The 16,164-nt window shown below is 41.9% G+C and overlaps 1 protein-coding gene across 1 annotated transcript in view; it reads left to right on the top strand.

The window, feature by feature from the left end:
- sgcz (sarcoglycan zeta) overlaps positions 1–16,164 on the top strand; it is a gene marked incomplete at both ends in the record, with an annotated part of 471,678 nt that overhangs the window by 217,266 nt on the left and 238,248 nt on the right. Inside the window, one exon of the mRNA XM_079759103.1 lies at positions 9,482–9,583. Within this exon, the coding sequence (XP_079615229.1) occupies positions 9,482–9,583 (102 nt within the window). The remainder of the gene's footprint in view (positions 1–9,481; positions 9,584–16,164) is intronic.

The raw sequence follows: 16,164 nt of genomic DNA, 5'->3' as shown, positions 1-16,164 counted from the left end.
TATTTTCTATCCAAAAAGTGTGTATTATTGAACAAATGAAAGAAAGGTGGTGCAAACATCTGTTATATTAAAAAAAGGGAAACTTTTTAAAACCATATACAATAATATTTACTTACAATGTTTATTTGCAAACATTTACACGCAAACATAAATGTGTCCCTAATCTTCCACACACAGCATCTGGCTACGACAACCCTAATAAGGGGAATGGCGACAGCATACCCTCTCGATGTCTGAATCCAACTCCCTGCAATTCCATACACAAGTGACGTTCTCGAGCAGATACATAAATGTTTGCTGCGCAAAAATTGTTCATGCTATCGTTATGTATTATGTTGGCCAACACGAAGAGAAAGAAAAAACAATTCTAATCTAGGATATAAAATCTCCCCGTCAACTATAAAAAAGGATGGGTTCATGTTTATTGTAACACAAATACACCATTTCAAAATGTATAACCTTGTCTACTCTTTATGAACATCTATTTTGGACTTGGCTCCCCATCAACGAGTTGTTACGACAGTGTTGTAAAATATTTACTACGAAGCTGTAGGGGGCGCTGTGTAGAGAAAAGTGAGAAATGGCCGATCCTGCATAGTGGGCCTTTAATTAATAAATAAATAAATAATAAAAAAATGCATTTCCTGCAGAAGAAACGGTGGTAACACTTTACAATAAGGTACGCAAAAACGTGGGTAGTTACTGAGGAACGAATGAGTAACGAATGATAAACAACCAGGGCCCTAACTGAGGCCCTAACGGGGCCCTAATAGGGCCCTAAGTGACAGTTACTCAGTAAATACTGAGGAGTTACTGGTAAACAGACTAGGGGACTACTGTATTTGTTACTGAGTAATGAATGGTGAACAACCAGGGCCCTAAATGGGGCCCTAAGTGACAGTTATTCAGTAACTACTGAGAAGTTACTGGTAAACAGACCTTGGGACTACTGTATTCATTACTGAGTAATGAATGATTAACAACTGGGGCCCTACCTGGGGCCCTATCTGGGGCCCTAACTGGGGCCCTAAGTGACAGTTATTCAGTAACTACTGAGGAGTTACTGGTAAACAGACCAAGGGACTACTGTGTTTTTTACTGAGTAATGAATGATGAACGACTGGGGGCCTAACTGGGGCCCTAAGTGAGTTATTCAGTTACTACTGAGGAGTTACTGGTAAACAAACTAGGAGATACTGTATTAATTAATCATTCTGTGAATTGGCAAACTGACCAAATGATTATGAAAGCAACTGAATTTTCCTGGGATTTCACAATAAGTTATTAAATTAACAGGGCACAGACGGGATTATTGTCATATTTTAACAAAAATATTCACAATACATACACTATAATGGCTTTTTGCCAAGATTAAAAAGCCACTATAGGAGCAGGATATATGCCGGGGTAGGCGCAATCCAAAGAACAAAGTAAAGCCATTCGATTCGAAGTTCAATCAAAAATACTTTATTAAATAAAGCTTCAAACAAAAATGATTTGTCTCGATAACTATACTTATTTGTGAACATTTGCGATCAAAAAACTGTCCCGCTTCCCCATCTTATTCTCGTTTGTGTCACATTTCCGCAGGTGAATTAAATCCCTTTATTAGCTGAATGGCTGCAATAATATAACTGACCTACGGGGGAAGCCAGACAGAATACAAACTCAAATATACCATAGACATATAAATTATTATTGTTTCCATTCCATTATTGCCGTACTTCCGTTATGGCTCCAACATACAGGCCTCTAATTGTTGACACGGTAGAAAGACAATTAATCAATTAAATAATAAATAAAGTAAAAAAAATCATAAATTGATAAACACATAGCCCATCAGAGTCCATAGATCATAATTTCTCGTAATCCATAGTTCATTATAATCCAATCCTTGGGAAGACAAAATTAATCCATGGAACAAAAAAGTAATCCTTTGGGAAAAAGTCATCCTTGGAAATCCATGTGTGTATTCATGGGCAATGAGGGGTTCAAAATTCAATGAAATGTGTGTGTGCATGTATGGGAAATGAGAAACTCAAGGTTCAGGTTTCCACTTGCTACGCTCTTCCTTTCCTGTAGTAGAAGGAGAAGTGCCCGTATCCTTAATATCCATGCAATCCCTTGTTTCAGTCTGTTCCATGATGAGCAATACTCAATCAACATGCTGGTTGGATTAGTGTCCACACTAGGGATGTTTGCAGAGACCTCCTTTTTAACCTCAGGATCATCTAGAGGGATTTGTACTAGGCTCTCTGGGATTTCAGGCCCGTCTATTTCCTCCTTTTCTAGAAACTGAGGACCCTTCAGCCATCTTACCGACCTCAAGAATGGCTCTATGTTTACCCCCCTTGAAGCGTCTTCGGCTGGGTTGTCCTTAGAGTTAACATATCTCCATTGTTTGTTTTGAGATAGTTCACAGATCAATGAAACTGTTGGCAACAAAGGTATGGTATCTTCTTGTTTTGTTGTTGATATATCCCAATACCGATGTGCTATCCATCCAGAAAACAGAGTCCTTGAGCTCCTGTTGTAGCTCCATCTTCAGCATTCAATCCACTTTCACGGCAAGTGTTGCTGCAGTAAGCTCCAGCCTTGGTATCGTGATCTGTTTGAGAGTAGTCACTCTTGATTTCCCCAGAACAAATACAACGTAGACCCTTCCTGCTGTGTTGGTGAGCCTGAGATAACTGACAGTGCCGTAACCTATTTCACTTGCATCACTGAAGTGATGGAGCTCTGCATTCCTTATAGGGCCGTAATCCTCAGGTTTCATGCACCTATCCACTTTAAATCTGCTGAGCTGCTCCAGTCCTGTGATCCATCTCTGCCATTGGTTGGAAAGGTCTTCTGGGATAATTTGGTCCCATCCTGACTTTACTTTGCAGAGTCCTTGGATTATTTGTTTTGCTTTCAGGGTGAATGGAGAAAGGAATCCTAATGGATCATAGATTGAGCTAACCATAAAAGGGATGCCCCTTCTGGTAAGGGCTCTATTCTCGATGGCAACCTTGATGGCGAAAGAGTCACTTTCGATGTTCCATTCGATCCCAAGTGCCCTTTCGATAGGCAATTTCTCTGACCTCAGAGAGGCACATGCCTCTCTGAGGTCACTGATAAGCTTGATAGCTTCTTCCGCTGTGGCTGTAGACATGAGGCAGTCGTCCACATAGAAGTTGTTCCTGATTGTCTGAGTTACTTCTCTGTCGTACCTGTGGCAATTGTCTTCTGCAGTTTGCCTTAAAGCAAAATTAGCAATGCTAGGAGAAGACACTGCACCAAATAGGTGGACATTCATCCTGTAGGTCTCCAAGGGTTTGTTGGTGTCTCCTCATGGCCACCATAGACATCTGAGGAAGTCCCTGTGATGTTTTTAGACTTGCACTTGGTAGAACATTGATTCAATGTCTGCCATGAAGGCAATCTGTTCTTGGCGAAACTGGAGGAGGACTCCTATGAGGGTGTTTGTTAAATTGGGTCCTTGGCGGAGTTCATGGTTTAGAGAGGTGTCTTTAAAAGATGCAGCACAATCAAACACAACTTTTAGTTTATCCTTCTGTTGATGGTAAACACCATGGTGGGGTATTTACCATACCTGTCCATCCTTACGATGAAGCTGTTCCATAGGGACCTTTTCTGCATAACTCTTTTCCAGCACATCAGTCATGAACCATTTATACTCCATGGCATATACTGCATCCCTCTTAAACTTCCTGAGGAGATTTAGAGTGCATTGTTGAGCAACTGCATAGTTGTCTGGCATAACTGTGTCTTTGATGCGAAAAGGTTAAGGCAGCTGGTAGTGTCCATTTTTGAGAACGAAAGAATTACATGCCATCGTCATGAACCTTTTATCCTCATCCGATGTTTCTTCCTTTTTGTCATACTCCTTTTCGCAGAAGTCGTGGTTATACTGCGTAAGGAGAAGGTCCTTGAGATTGGAGACCGATATTCGATTGGCTAATACCATGCTGCGTCCAAGTTTGACAGCAGAGCAAGAAGAGAGTGGACCATTTACCACCCATCCAAACAGTGTCTTGACTGCATATGGGCCATTGCCTTCACTATTTATTATTTCCCAGGGTTCCATTGCCTTAGGAACATCGATCCCAATCAACAGTTTGATATCCGCATCGATTTCGTCCAGCTGTATCCGGCTCAGGTAAGGCCATCTTTCAAGATCCTTTTTGGTGGGTATATTTTCTTTGGAGAGAGGAATCTTGTCCTGCGTGAAAACCTTTGGTAGGTCAAGATATGTGCTACCATCCAAGAGACTTATCTCCAATCATGATATCTTGTAAGTCCTAACAGGCTTTTCCTGACCCGTGGTTCTTAGGAGAATTGATGTTTTACGAGTCTTTGGACTCAATTGCCTCATTAAATTCTCGGTGCAGAATGAAGCTGAGCTGCCAGGGTCAAGGAAAGCATAGGTTGAGATGAACCTATTTTCTTTGTCAACCTTGATTTTGATGGGAACAATGGCAAGATCAAGGTTCTTACTGGCCCAAGTTGATTCACCTGCTGATACAAGGGCACTGTTGACAGTTGTTCTTCTTTCAGCTGGGCTGGACGTTGGCTGATGTTCCAGGTTTGTGTTTTCAATGTTCTCTATATGCAGTATGGTTGGGTGAGTCCTTTGACACTTGTCACATGTCAGCCATCTCCTACAGTTCTTGCTCATATGACCTCTTAGCAGACATCCAAAACAATAGCCATTTATTTTCAGAAAGTCTACCTTTTCTTTGTGTGGATGGGCTTTAAACTTTGGGCAATCAATGAGTGCATGTTTGGCTTTGCAGAAATTGCATGAAGAAGCAGGATTGATACATTGAAGCTGTTGCTTAGAGGTTCAACATGGTGTATTTGAAGGTACGATGCTGTCTTCTTCATTAGATGGTTCCACTATGGTCGCAAAGATGCTGCCTCTGTTCTTGGGTGACTTGGGAACAACTGCTTGGTTCCTTGTAATTATCCTCCTGATAGAGGGGTTGTGGTCTTGTATATCCCCAAACAGTGGATCCAGGAGTATTTTTGCTTACCTTTCCATGAATTCCACCAAGTGATGGAATCTAGCTCTGGCTTTTGTTCTCTGCAAAGTGTCATAGGCTGTTGTTCGCCATCTTTCACGCAGCTTGTAGGGAAGTTTGGAAATAATCAACCTTAAATTTGATGGCATATCGAGCTCTCTTCCATATACTCTTAGCTTCTCATTGCATTACAGCATCCTCTTAGGTACAGCGTATAGGCATGGAGCCCTTTTCCATCATCAACTCTGACTGCTGTCCAATTTAAAGCCTTCTCCATATAGGCGTTGGTTATTTTAATTTCATCCCCAAAGTGCTCCTCAAGTAGCCGCTTGGCTTCAACATATCCATGACGTGCGTCCATGTGGAGACAGCTGTGCACAAGGCTCCTTGGCTGGCCTGATGTGTACTTTTCCAGAAAGTACAGCATGTCTTGACTGCTATTAGTTTTATCTTCAATAACATGTTCAAATGACTTCATGAAAACATGGTATTTTAGCGGGTCACCATCAAATGCTGTGATTTCCCTAGCCGGTAGCAATGCTAGCTTTTGCTGCGTGATAATGAGTTCAGCAAGGTTTCCTTGACCTTTTATCCATGTGCTGAGGCTATCATGAGTTTCATGACTGTGGCTTAATTCATCCGTGACGCGTACTCTTGAAGGCTTAAATTGCTTTATTGGAGTCTGAGGGCTACGTTGGTCCTGCACATTTTGACTAAAGCCAAAGGTTTCAACAGTGTGCTGGAGAGGTGTTTTGGGTACTGCACACATTCTCATGAACTCCACTGGTGAGACTTCAGGATCCATAAAGTCAATGGTCTTCAATTTGCTGGCTTCAAAATAATCATTCATTGCATCCTGTTGAGTTTCCTCATCCATATCCATTTGCAGAACTTTTATTTTAGCAGCTGATGCTAAAATAATGTTAATTACAGTTATTACATGTTTATCATGTTCTTTGTTTCAGTCCTCACCCCAAAGAGGCCATAGATTGCTACAGGCGCATCTTTGTAGCAGTCAAGAAGGGCATGACAAATACAGAGGCCTACATCAAAGTAGGGGTTGACTGAAAGACGGTGGCAGAAACGGCCGACATTTCGGAGCTACACGCTGTCAACGAGGACCTGTTGACCAGCTCAGGGCATCAATGCCCAAGGGAGAGACACTTTACTTATTTTCTGCTAAATGTCATCTCAAAATACTTGGCAGGAACCTTCAGAGCAAGGTTAATGAAAAAAAAAGTAAAGGGGAACTGTTGCAGATCGGTAAACGGGCATAGTAAAGCCTTTTTACCGATAAAGAAGAGAGGAGGTTTTTGTTTTGTTTTTAGGGTGCCTTTTTTTTTCATTTTAAAATGCCTTTTTTTTTATTTCTGTTTGTGTTTTCAATTGTTAATATTTTGTATATTATCCTGTTATTATGTTATAAAATTGTAGCTAAAGTGGCTGTAGATCCCTCATTGTCATCAACAGTGGTTTGGGGGTTTATAACTAACCCTAAAGTGCTTCACAACTGGTAAATTAATGGTGAATGAATGATTCAAAAAGCTTAACGACTGGTGAACGAATGGTTCACGAAAGAGTAACAACTCGTTATGATGCATTACTTCACATGAGGATACACAAAAAGCTTCACTACTGGTGAACAAATGATTCAGAAAGCTTCACTACTGGTAAACGAATGATTCAAAAAGCCTAACTACTGGTGAACGAATGGTTCAAAAAGCTTAACTACTGGTGAACGAATGGTTTGTGAAAGAGTAACAACTGATTATGATGCATTCGTTTACATGAAGGTAAACAAAAAGCTTCACTACTGGTAAACTAATGATTCGAAAAGCTTCACTACTGGTTAACAAATGATTCAAAAAGCTTAACTACTGGTGAACGAATGGTTCGCGAAAGAGTAACAACTCGGTATGATGCATTACTTTACATGAAGGTACACAAAAAGCTTTACTAATGGTAAACGAATGATTCAAAAAGCTTAACTATTGGTAAATGAATGAGTCAAAAAGCTTAACTACTGGTGAATGAATGGTTTGCCAAAAAGTCACAACTTAGTATAATGCATTACTTTACATGAAGGTACACAAAAAGCTTCAATACTGGTAAACGAATGATTCAGAAAACTTCACTACTGGTAAACAAATGATTCAAAGAGCTTAACTACTGGTGAACGAATTGTTCAAAATGCTTAACTACTGGTGAACGAATGGTTTGCGAAAGATGCATGACTTTACATTAAGGTACCCAGAAAGCTTTACTTCTGGTAAACAAATGATTCAGAAAGCTTCACTACTGGTAAACGAATGATTCAAAAAGCCTAACTACTGGTGAACGAATGGTTTGCGAAAGAGTAACAACTCATTATGATGCATTAGTTTACATGAAGGTAAACAAAAAGCTTCACTAATGGTAAACGAATGATTCCAAAAACTTCACTACTGGTAAGCGAATGAGTCAAAAAGCTTAACTACTGGTGAACAAATGGTTTGCAAAAGAGTAACAACTTAGTATAATGCATTACTTTACATGAAGGTACACAAAAAGCTTCAATACTGGTAAACGAATGATTCAGAAAACTTCACTACTGGTAAACAAATGATTCAAAGAGCTTAACTACTGGTGAACGAATTGTTCAAAATGCTTAACTACTGGTGAACGAATGGTTTGCGAAAGATGCATGACTTTCCATTAAGCTACCCAAATAGCTTTACTTCTGGTAAACAAATGATTAAAAAAGCTTCACTACTGGTGAACGAATGGATCGAATGAGTAACAACTCATCATCAGTCAGATCCAGCTCTGCCAGTCATTTCAGTGAGGGACCCAAGCCAGCCCTCGTCAGCGCTTGAAACCAAGGACGGCAGGTTTAAAGCATGCCCTGCAGCATTGGGCAATTGCTTTTAAGCCTTCAACATTACTAATGCCACATAATAAACCTTAGATGTGAATATTAATGTATGTATTGTGTGTACGTGTTGTGAATATCTTTATTAAAATATGACAATCATCCCTTCTGTGCCCTGTTAATTTAATAACTAATTGTGAAATCCCCGGAAAATTCAGTTGCTTTCATAATCAATTGGTCAGTTTGCTAATTCACAGAATGATTAATTAATACAGTATCCCCTAGTCGGTTTACCAGTAACTCCTCAGTAGTAACTGAATAACTCACTTAGGACCCCAGTCATTCATCATTCATTACTCAGTAACAAAAACAATAGTCCCCTGGTCTGTTTACCAGTAACTCCTCAGTAGTTACTGAATAAGTGTCACTTAGGGCCCCAGGTAGGGCCTCAGTCGTTCATCATTCGTTCCTCAGTAACTACCTATGTTTTTGCGCATCTTATTGTAAAGTGTTACCAAATTTGAGATAAGATATAGAATGAATTAGCTGTTCTGTTATAGTAATAAAATTCACGTTTTTAAAATTTGGATATTTAAATAACTATTAATGACTTTAGTAAGAAAAGGGTTAGTATTAGTAGTAGTAGGCCACAATCCCAAGCTAATTAGAACATTTTAAAAGTGGAATGGAGTGTCAAGGTAAAAGAAAAAATAAAGAAAGAATAAAACCTAAGAAGAACAATATTTGAGCACTGCATGCAGCAATCATCTAATAAATACATTCATAAATATGCCTAAGAAATAAATGAAAATTGCTATGAATGGAATTAAAAAATAACAAGAAAATAATTATGAAATTAAACAAATGTTGAATCATGAAAGTAGTGATTTAAAATATTCTAAAAAAAGAATTCTAAGGATAAACCGATATAGTCATTTATATGTGAATATTGACATGTAATTAAACATTAATTTATTTCAGGATTCATTTCATAGCCATATATTTTTGTTCCATAGGCATGTTTGCTCCTTTATTAATCAATTTCTTATTTATATATTTACTTGAATGGCATTCCATAGAAAAACGGCAACAAACACCATCAAACCCCAACAAACACAAAAACAAAAAAAAAACGACAACAAAAACAAACTGACAAAAGTGCTCGGTTGTCGGCTGCTGTCGGCTGTGGTCGGCTGTTGTCAGCTGTTTGTTGGCTGTGGTTGGCTGTTGTTGGCTGTGGTCGGCTGTTGTCGGCTATGGTCGGCTGTTGTCGGCTGTGGTCGGATGTTGTCGCTTTGGTCGGCTGTTGTCAGCTGTTTGTCGGCTGTGGTCGGATGTTGTTGTGGGAAGGTGTTGGTGTGAACTTGTTGATTTGACGATACGTTCCGTTCACCCTTCAGTGGGATCCTGCTGTTGTCGGGCAGTGGGAACCTTTAGACTGGTCTGGATTACTGGTCTGCTTCTCTCCAGTCCAGCTCACATCTGGGTACCGGAGGTTATGTGTGTAGTGACAAAATCACTAACCATGTCTCTCTCTCTCTCTCTCTCTCTCTCTCTCTCTCTCTCTCTCTCACACATACTCTCTCTGTCTGTCTCTCCCTAGGACGGCATGGGGAAGCTCCGCGTCACTAAGGAGGGCGTGCGTCTGGAGGGCGAGTCGGAGTTCCTTCATCCGCTCTACGTCAAAGAGATCAGGTCACGCAGGGTGAGCCCTGGAAACGCTTTTCTCCAACACTTCCTCTCCAAAGCCAAGTATTGGATTGAATGGGGCATGATCATGCCAAAGGAGATGACACATGCACACACACACACACACGCGCACATACACAGGAAGCATCCCCCAGGCGTCTTCAGAGAAACGATAGGTGTGTGATTCTAATGGGGAAGCAGCCAACAAAAGCAAAGGTGAACATAAATGACTGCTGTGTCGACTGGTATGGATACGCCCAGGATGTGTCCACCATTTTAATTGAATCTGATTTCATTGGTTGTACACTGCTGCATTGACAGTATCAATGCAACCTAAAATACCGGCTCTCGGTTGGGGAAGGGAGCTTTCTCTAGGTGAGAAAAATTATATAAAGGCTTATTCAATTAACTAGTCATGAGGGAATGAAAGTTGGATGTCATGTCTTTGACCTTAGTACAAGCATTAATGTTTCTATGATGGCAAGACAAGGTGGATATGAAGTAGATATGAACGTACGAATGGTGTATGTGTGTGTATGTGTTGTGTGTGTGTGTGTGTGTGTGTGTGTGTGTGTGTGTGTGTGTGTGTGTGTGTGTGTGTGAGTATGTGTATTAGGATGCATGCGTGTGTTTGCGTGAGGCTGCTTCATGTGTACAGACTAGCATGTAAATCCTCTTACGGCCTCTAGGTGGTTTACTAGAGACAAGCATGTAGTTCCTCTATCAGCCTCTAGGTGGTTCACTATAGAGACTAGCATGTAGTTCCTCCAGCGGCCTATAGGAGTTTCACTAATGACAAACATGTAGGTCCTCCATTGGCCTATAGGTGGTTCAATAGAGACTAGCATGTAATTCCTCCAGCGGCCTTTAGGAGGTTCACTAGAGACTAGCATGTAGATCCTCTAGCGGCCTTTAGGAGGTTCACTAGAGACTATCATGTAGTTCCTCTGGCAGCCTTTAGGAGGATTACTAGAGACTAGCATGTAGTTATTCAGGTTCACTAGCGACTAGCATGTAGTTCCTCCAGCGGCCTATAGGAGGTTGACTAATGACAAGCATGTAGGTCCTCCATCGGCCTATAGGTGATTCAATAGAGACTAGCATGTAGTTCCTCTCAAGGCCTTTAGGAGGATCACTAGAGGCTAGCATGTAGTTCCTCTAACAGCCTGTAGGGGTTTTGTGGTATTTGGAAGCAGAATGTTGGGTACAGATCTTGGGTCTAGTTGGTCTTCATATTGTGTATTTTGCGGGTCCTGACGGTTAAATTCTCTAAAAGGAGTCAGTATAAATATTATCATCTTTGCTGTAGACCCCTGCCCATCACGAGTGGTTTGTATGTGCGTGGGCACGCACACGTGTGTTTGGTACTGCGTGTGTGTTTGGGGTTTGGACCCCTCCTGGACCCCTCCCCTCCTGGACCCCCCCTGGACCCTCCCTGACCCTCCTGGACCCCTCCCCTCCTGGACCCTCCTGGACCCTCCTGGACCCTCCTGGACCCCTCCCCTCCTGGACCCTCCTGGACCCTCCTGGACCCTCCTGGACCCTCCTGGACCCTCCTGGACCCCTCCCCTCCTGGACCCTCCTGGACCCTCCTGGACCCTCATGGATCTCTCCCTTCCTGGACCCTCCTGGAAACTCCTGCACCCCTCCTCTCCTGGACCCCTCCCCTCCTGGACCCCTCCTGGACCCTCCTGGACCCCTCCATGTGGAGAAGGCCATTACATGGATGTAGTGTTTGTGTGTGTTTGTGTGTGTGTGTGTGTGTGTGTGTGTGTGTGTGTGTGTGTGTGTGTGTGTGTGTGTGTGTGTGTGTGTGTGTGTGTGTGTGTGTGTGTGCGCGCGCGTGCGTGTGTGGATAGGGCATAACTTTGGTTTGAGAAGTGGGGGGGGACACAATAATCTGGGGGGTCTTGGGGTACCAATTTCTGCATTTCTACATAGATTTAGGGACTACGGTAACCAAAACAAAATTCAGGAAATAATTAAGTTGGTCATCATGCTAAATTCTGCCAGAATAAATATGCATAATCAAAATAAATCAAACCTTTAATATAAAGGAGATTTCTTTATTCATACATTGTATGGATAGAGGTTAGTGAACAAAAGCTACTGATATAATCATTTTCCTCCTTTAAAGGTGATCTAACATTATCAGGCCCTGAACAGGCACCCGCCACACCTCCACCTGATCTCTGATATGAATAGCGTGACCAGATCACAATTTACCAGATGTGGGACAAAGACTACGTTTGTGTGGGACAATGCATCGAGGTAGTCTAAAATAACTTTTAAAAAAATAAACATTTATATTCTGCCCCTTTGATTATAACATTACTATGCTTTGCCATCTGGTTGATTTAGTATCACATAACAGCCTGCAAATACAAACTTAAGAAATATATCTTAATTACATGGAACTTTCCCAAGTTCTCTCACGTAAGAAAACATAGTAGGCATGGAGCTTTCATGCTATTTCACAGTGCCTCAAGTTAACACACCTGACTGTATACAGAACAGACTGTCAAGGCTACAATTGTTATTTCAAGTATTGTACTTTAATGTGCCTTTTCTCCAACAACAGAGAGCAACAACCTAACCCAAGCACAACTCAAAACACCAGATTAAAGTGTTTGCTCTAGTTGAGCAATATACTGAACCACATATTCAAGTAGAACATGCACTAGATTAGGCTACATGGAGTACATAGGCTGATTACCTGAACAAATTAAAACTCACTCAGCTCAGAATCACATAGATTAACTGCACAAGAGAAATGCATTTGAAAATTATCTGCTTTTAATGGGCGATGCCAACTAAAGCCATACCTGTGTATACAATTAGGCAATAGGCACTACATAAAATAAAATAACATAACATAAAAACGTTTTTTGTGAGTCCCGCATTGTTTGTGTCGTTTCACATCGTATTCACCTCCGTGTGAAATGGAAAAATTACTCAAGCAAACTTCACAGAAAACGTTAACAGACTCGCCTTGCACTGGTTTCACCCAGAGATAGATAGTTTCCCATTCTTTGTTGTTGCTGCATTTCCTCTTCTTAGCCGTACGAGACGTGCTTTCCTCTGTCTCGTGCTGCATGCCGTTCTGACCTGATTTGCACTCTTTCTTGTTGGTGGGCGAGCACTTAACCTGCGTATGATTCCCAGTTTGATTGACATGATCAAACCCCGCCCCCTGATGACAGCCCTCCCTGCTGTCTCCGCACACAGCTATTTCTATAAATGCCCGATTATAAAACACGCATTTCAAAAAAAAAAAAAATTGAGTGTGACTGTCAATAACAATGCGGGACAACGTCTCAATTTGCGGGACGTGTAAAAAGTAATGGAAATGCTTGACTGTCCCGCACAAAGCGGGACATCTGGTCGCCCTATGAAAGCAGAGTCGAGTTATCCTATTGAGCCTGTGGTGTGTGAGTCTAACGTTAAAGTAAACTAGCAGCGAGAGACTGTTTTTCATACATTGTTGACGGATACTTGCTGCGGTTTAAGGTGGACTCGTTTTAAAGTTACATAGGTTAATAGAAAAATCATGCTGTTTTACAACCCATAATCAACCAACTCACATGTCTTTTCTTTCTTCTCATCCCCTCTCCAAAGAAATACATTAAATTGAACTGCTGTTGGCGTTTCATTTTTATGAAAAACCCTGCGAAGCCTCTTCATTCAGTGAGCAATTTTTTAAGTGCGCATGCGTGGTGGAATACGCTACTCGTCTGTGGCAATTTGTAATTTTTTTAATGTTTTATATATATATCAGGGCCTTACAATCAGCAGCTCAATTCCCATTCTCAACCAGAATCTGACGGTTGGCCAAACAGTAAATAAGCACAATTTTTGCAGTTAAGAAAGTGGGGGGACACAAACAGGATTTTGAAAAGAGGAGGGGACATGTCCCCCCCGTCCCCAGTGGAAATTACGCCCATGAATACACACCTCCCTGGCCCTGCTGGTGTTCGTCTGCGGTTCCCCTTCGTTAACATGGAGAGCAGTAGGATTCTCTTCATTCATTGACCCCACTGCTGGAGGAGGAGGAGGAGGCTAGCTCCTCATACACCCAGACCAGGAGGAGGGGAGACCCCACTGCTGGAGGAGGAGGAGGAGGAGGAGGAGGAGGAGGCTGGCTCCTCAATCACCCAGAACAGGTGACCCTCGTAGAAGGACGAGAGACCAGGAGGAGGGGAGACCGGGAGGTGAGGAGACCCCGGTAGGAGGAGAGAGACCAGGAGGAGGGGAGACCAGGAGGAGGGGAGACCAGGAGGAAGGGAGACCAGGAGGTGGGGAGACCAGAAGGAGGGGAGACTAAAAGGAGGGGAGACCAGGAGGAGGGGAGACCAGTAGGAGGGGAGACCAGAAGGAGGGGAGACCAGGAGGAGGGGAGAGGGAGACCAGAAGAGGGAGAGGAGGGGAGACCGGAAGGAGGGGAGACCCCCGTTGGAGGAGGGGAGATCAGGAGGAGGGGAGACCAGGAGGAGGGGAGACCCCCGGAAAGGTAAAGACCCCGATAGGAGTAGAGCGGGGGAGGGGGTGGGGAAGCCCCTGTGGATAGAATGGTACAACCCAGAAAGTAGGATCTTCTGGGTACAACGTAGCTAATGCTGGCTTCCCTAGTGCCTGAACCGAGGTCTATGGACTCCGTTCAGAGGCGTCCTCGACTCATGTGGACTCATCTGGACTCATCTGGATTCAGTTTAGTCTACCTCATGAAAGGACCCATAATATACTAAAGTTATGAGTGACAGCTGTGAAGCCACTGTGAAAAGGTCTGAAGTTACTTAATTGTCGGATTATGTAATGCAATCAAATTTGCCCAATTGTGTGCACATACAACCAGAAAACAAATATTTCATAGTTAATTTCATGGACATAATTCATAATATCCCCCCCAACATTGTTCCTGTCCCATGTAAAGGGAGTCACTGACGTCACCCAAACACCCTGCTACCTGTCCCATGTACAGGGAGTGTCTGACACCACCACACACCCTGCTACCTGTCCCATGTACATGGTGTGTCTGACGTCACCCAGACACTCTCCCCAAGTATTGTTTTCCTCAGCAGCAGCTGCTGCGTGTCCTTATTACTGTAAAGTAGAATAGGACAAAGCACTAATCTAATTACAGGTTTCTTTTAACAGTTGTGTGAAGGGTGGCCGGCACACACACACACACTTGCACACACACACACACACACACAGACACACACACACACACACACACACACACACACACACACACACACACACACACATGCACACGTACACACACACACACACACACACACATATTTATGCAGGCACGCAGACACACACACACCCTATACACACACAAACACACACACACACACAGACACGCACACATTGACAAACACACACACACACCTGGTATCACATGATTTCATGCTAATGCGTACAAACGTTAAAATATTTAATCGTGTCCCAGAGCACGATTGTCCGACTTTTCTCGTGCTACACAGAACGAAATGTAAACCAATGCATTCTGAATGGGAGCGTTTCTCAGATGTTTTCGTGCTACACAGAACGAAATGTAAACCAATGCATTTTGAATGGGAGTGTTTCAGACAATTTCCGTGCTCCACAGAACGTAACGAGAGAGAGAGAGAGAGAAAGAGAGAGAGGGAGGGCGAGAGAGAGAGAGAGAGAGGCTTCAGAAGGGGTGTGCGCAGATAGTACAATGCACCCTCCCTACTTAAAACCTTTCGTTCTCACGCACGCGAAAAGTAATCTATTGAATCGTGCCCCAGAGCAGGATTGTCTGACTTATGTCGTGCTACACAGAACGAAATTCAAACCATGCATTTTGGATTGTAGCATTTCTCAGAATACACACAGGTATATATAAATATATAGCATATATATATATATATTCTATACATACGGAGAAGCCCTCTTAAGCCCATCAGTTACTTGGCTCCGCAGTACATCAGTGTCCCTCTCTATGGCTCCCTCTCTCTCTTTTCCACTGAGAATTTATATCAATATAACCACAAAGGATGTAATGATAACGGCAAGAAAATATAGGCTCCATGGTCATAATAATTTAAATAGAATTAAATTAAAGCGTGTAACAAGGAAATGAGACGATCTAGTTGTGGGCCAGCAGAAGCTGAATTTTAACCGAATTCGGCCCATAACCATATTTTTTACGTCGTTTTTATATTATGAATATTTCATTATTGTCTGGTATACCTGAACCACACTTATACATTGGTGGAAGTGGATATTCAACGGTCAGAGAGGCTACAGATCTTGTTATAACGATAATTGAATAAAAGCTACTTGGTCTAAATATTATAACTAAATAATTGTGTATATATAATATGTGTATAATATATATATATATATTAAATTAATTCAATATTAAACCAATGTATTTCATTCGGGTGATTTTTTTCGACTTCAGAAGTGGGGGCGGGCTGTGCAATGCACGCTCTAGTAGGCTATACAGATCTTGTTATAACAATAATTGAATAAAAGCTACATGGTCTACTTATAATATTATAACTAAATAATCTTATATTCATATATATAGTTTATATTTGAATATTTAATTGATTCAAT

Source organism: Pollachius pollachius, assembly GCF_949987615.1.
Source record: "Pollachius pollachius genome assembly, chromosome: 2".
In the NCBI taxonomy this organism is placed as follows: domain Eukaryota; kingdom Metazoa; phylum Chordata; class Actinopteri; order Gadiformes; family Gadidae; genus Pollachius; species Pollachius pollachius.
The sequence above is the reverse complement of the archived record's forward strand: the minus strand, read 5'-3'. Positions and strand labels throughout refer to the sequence as shown.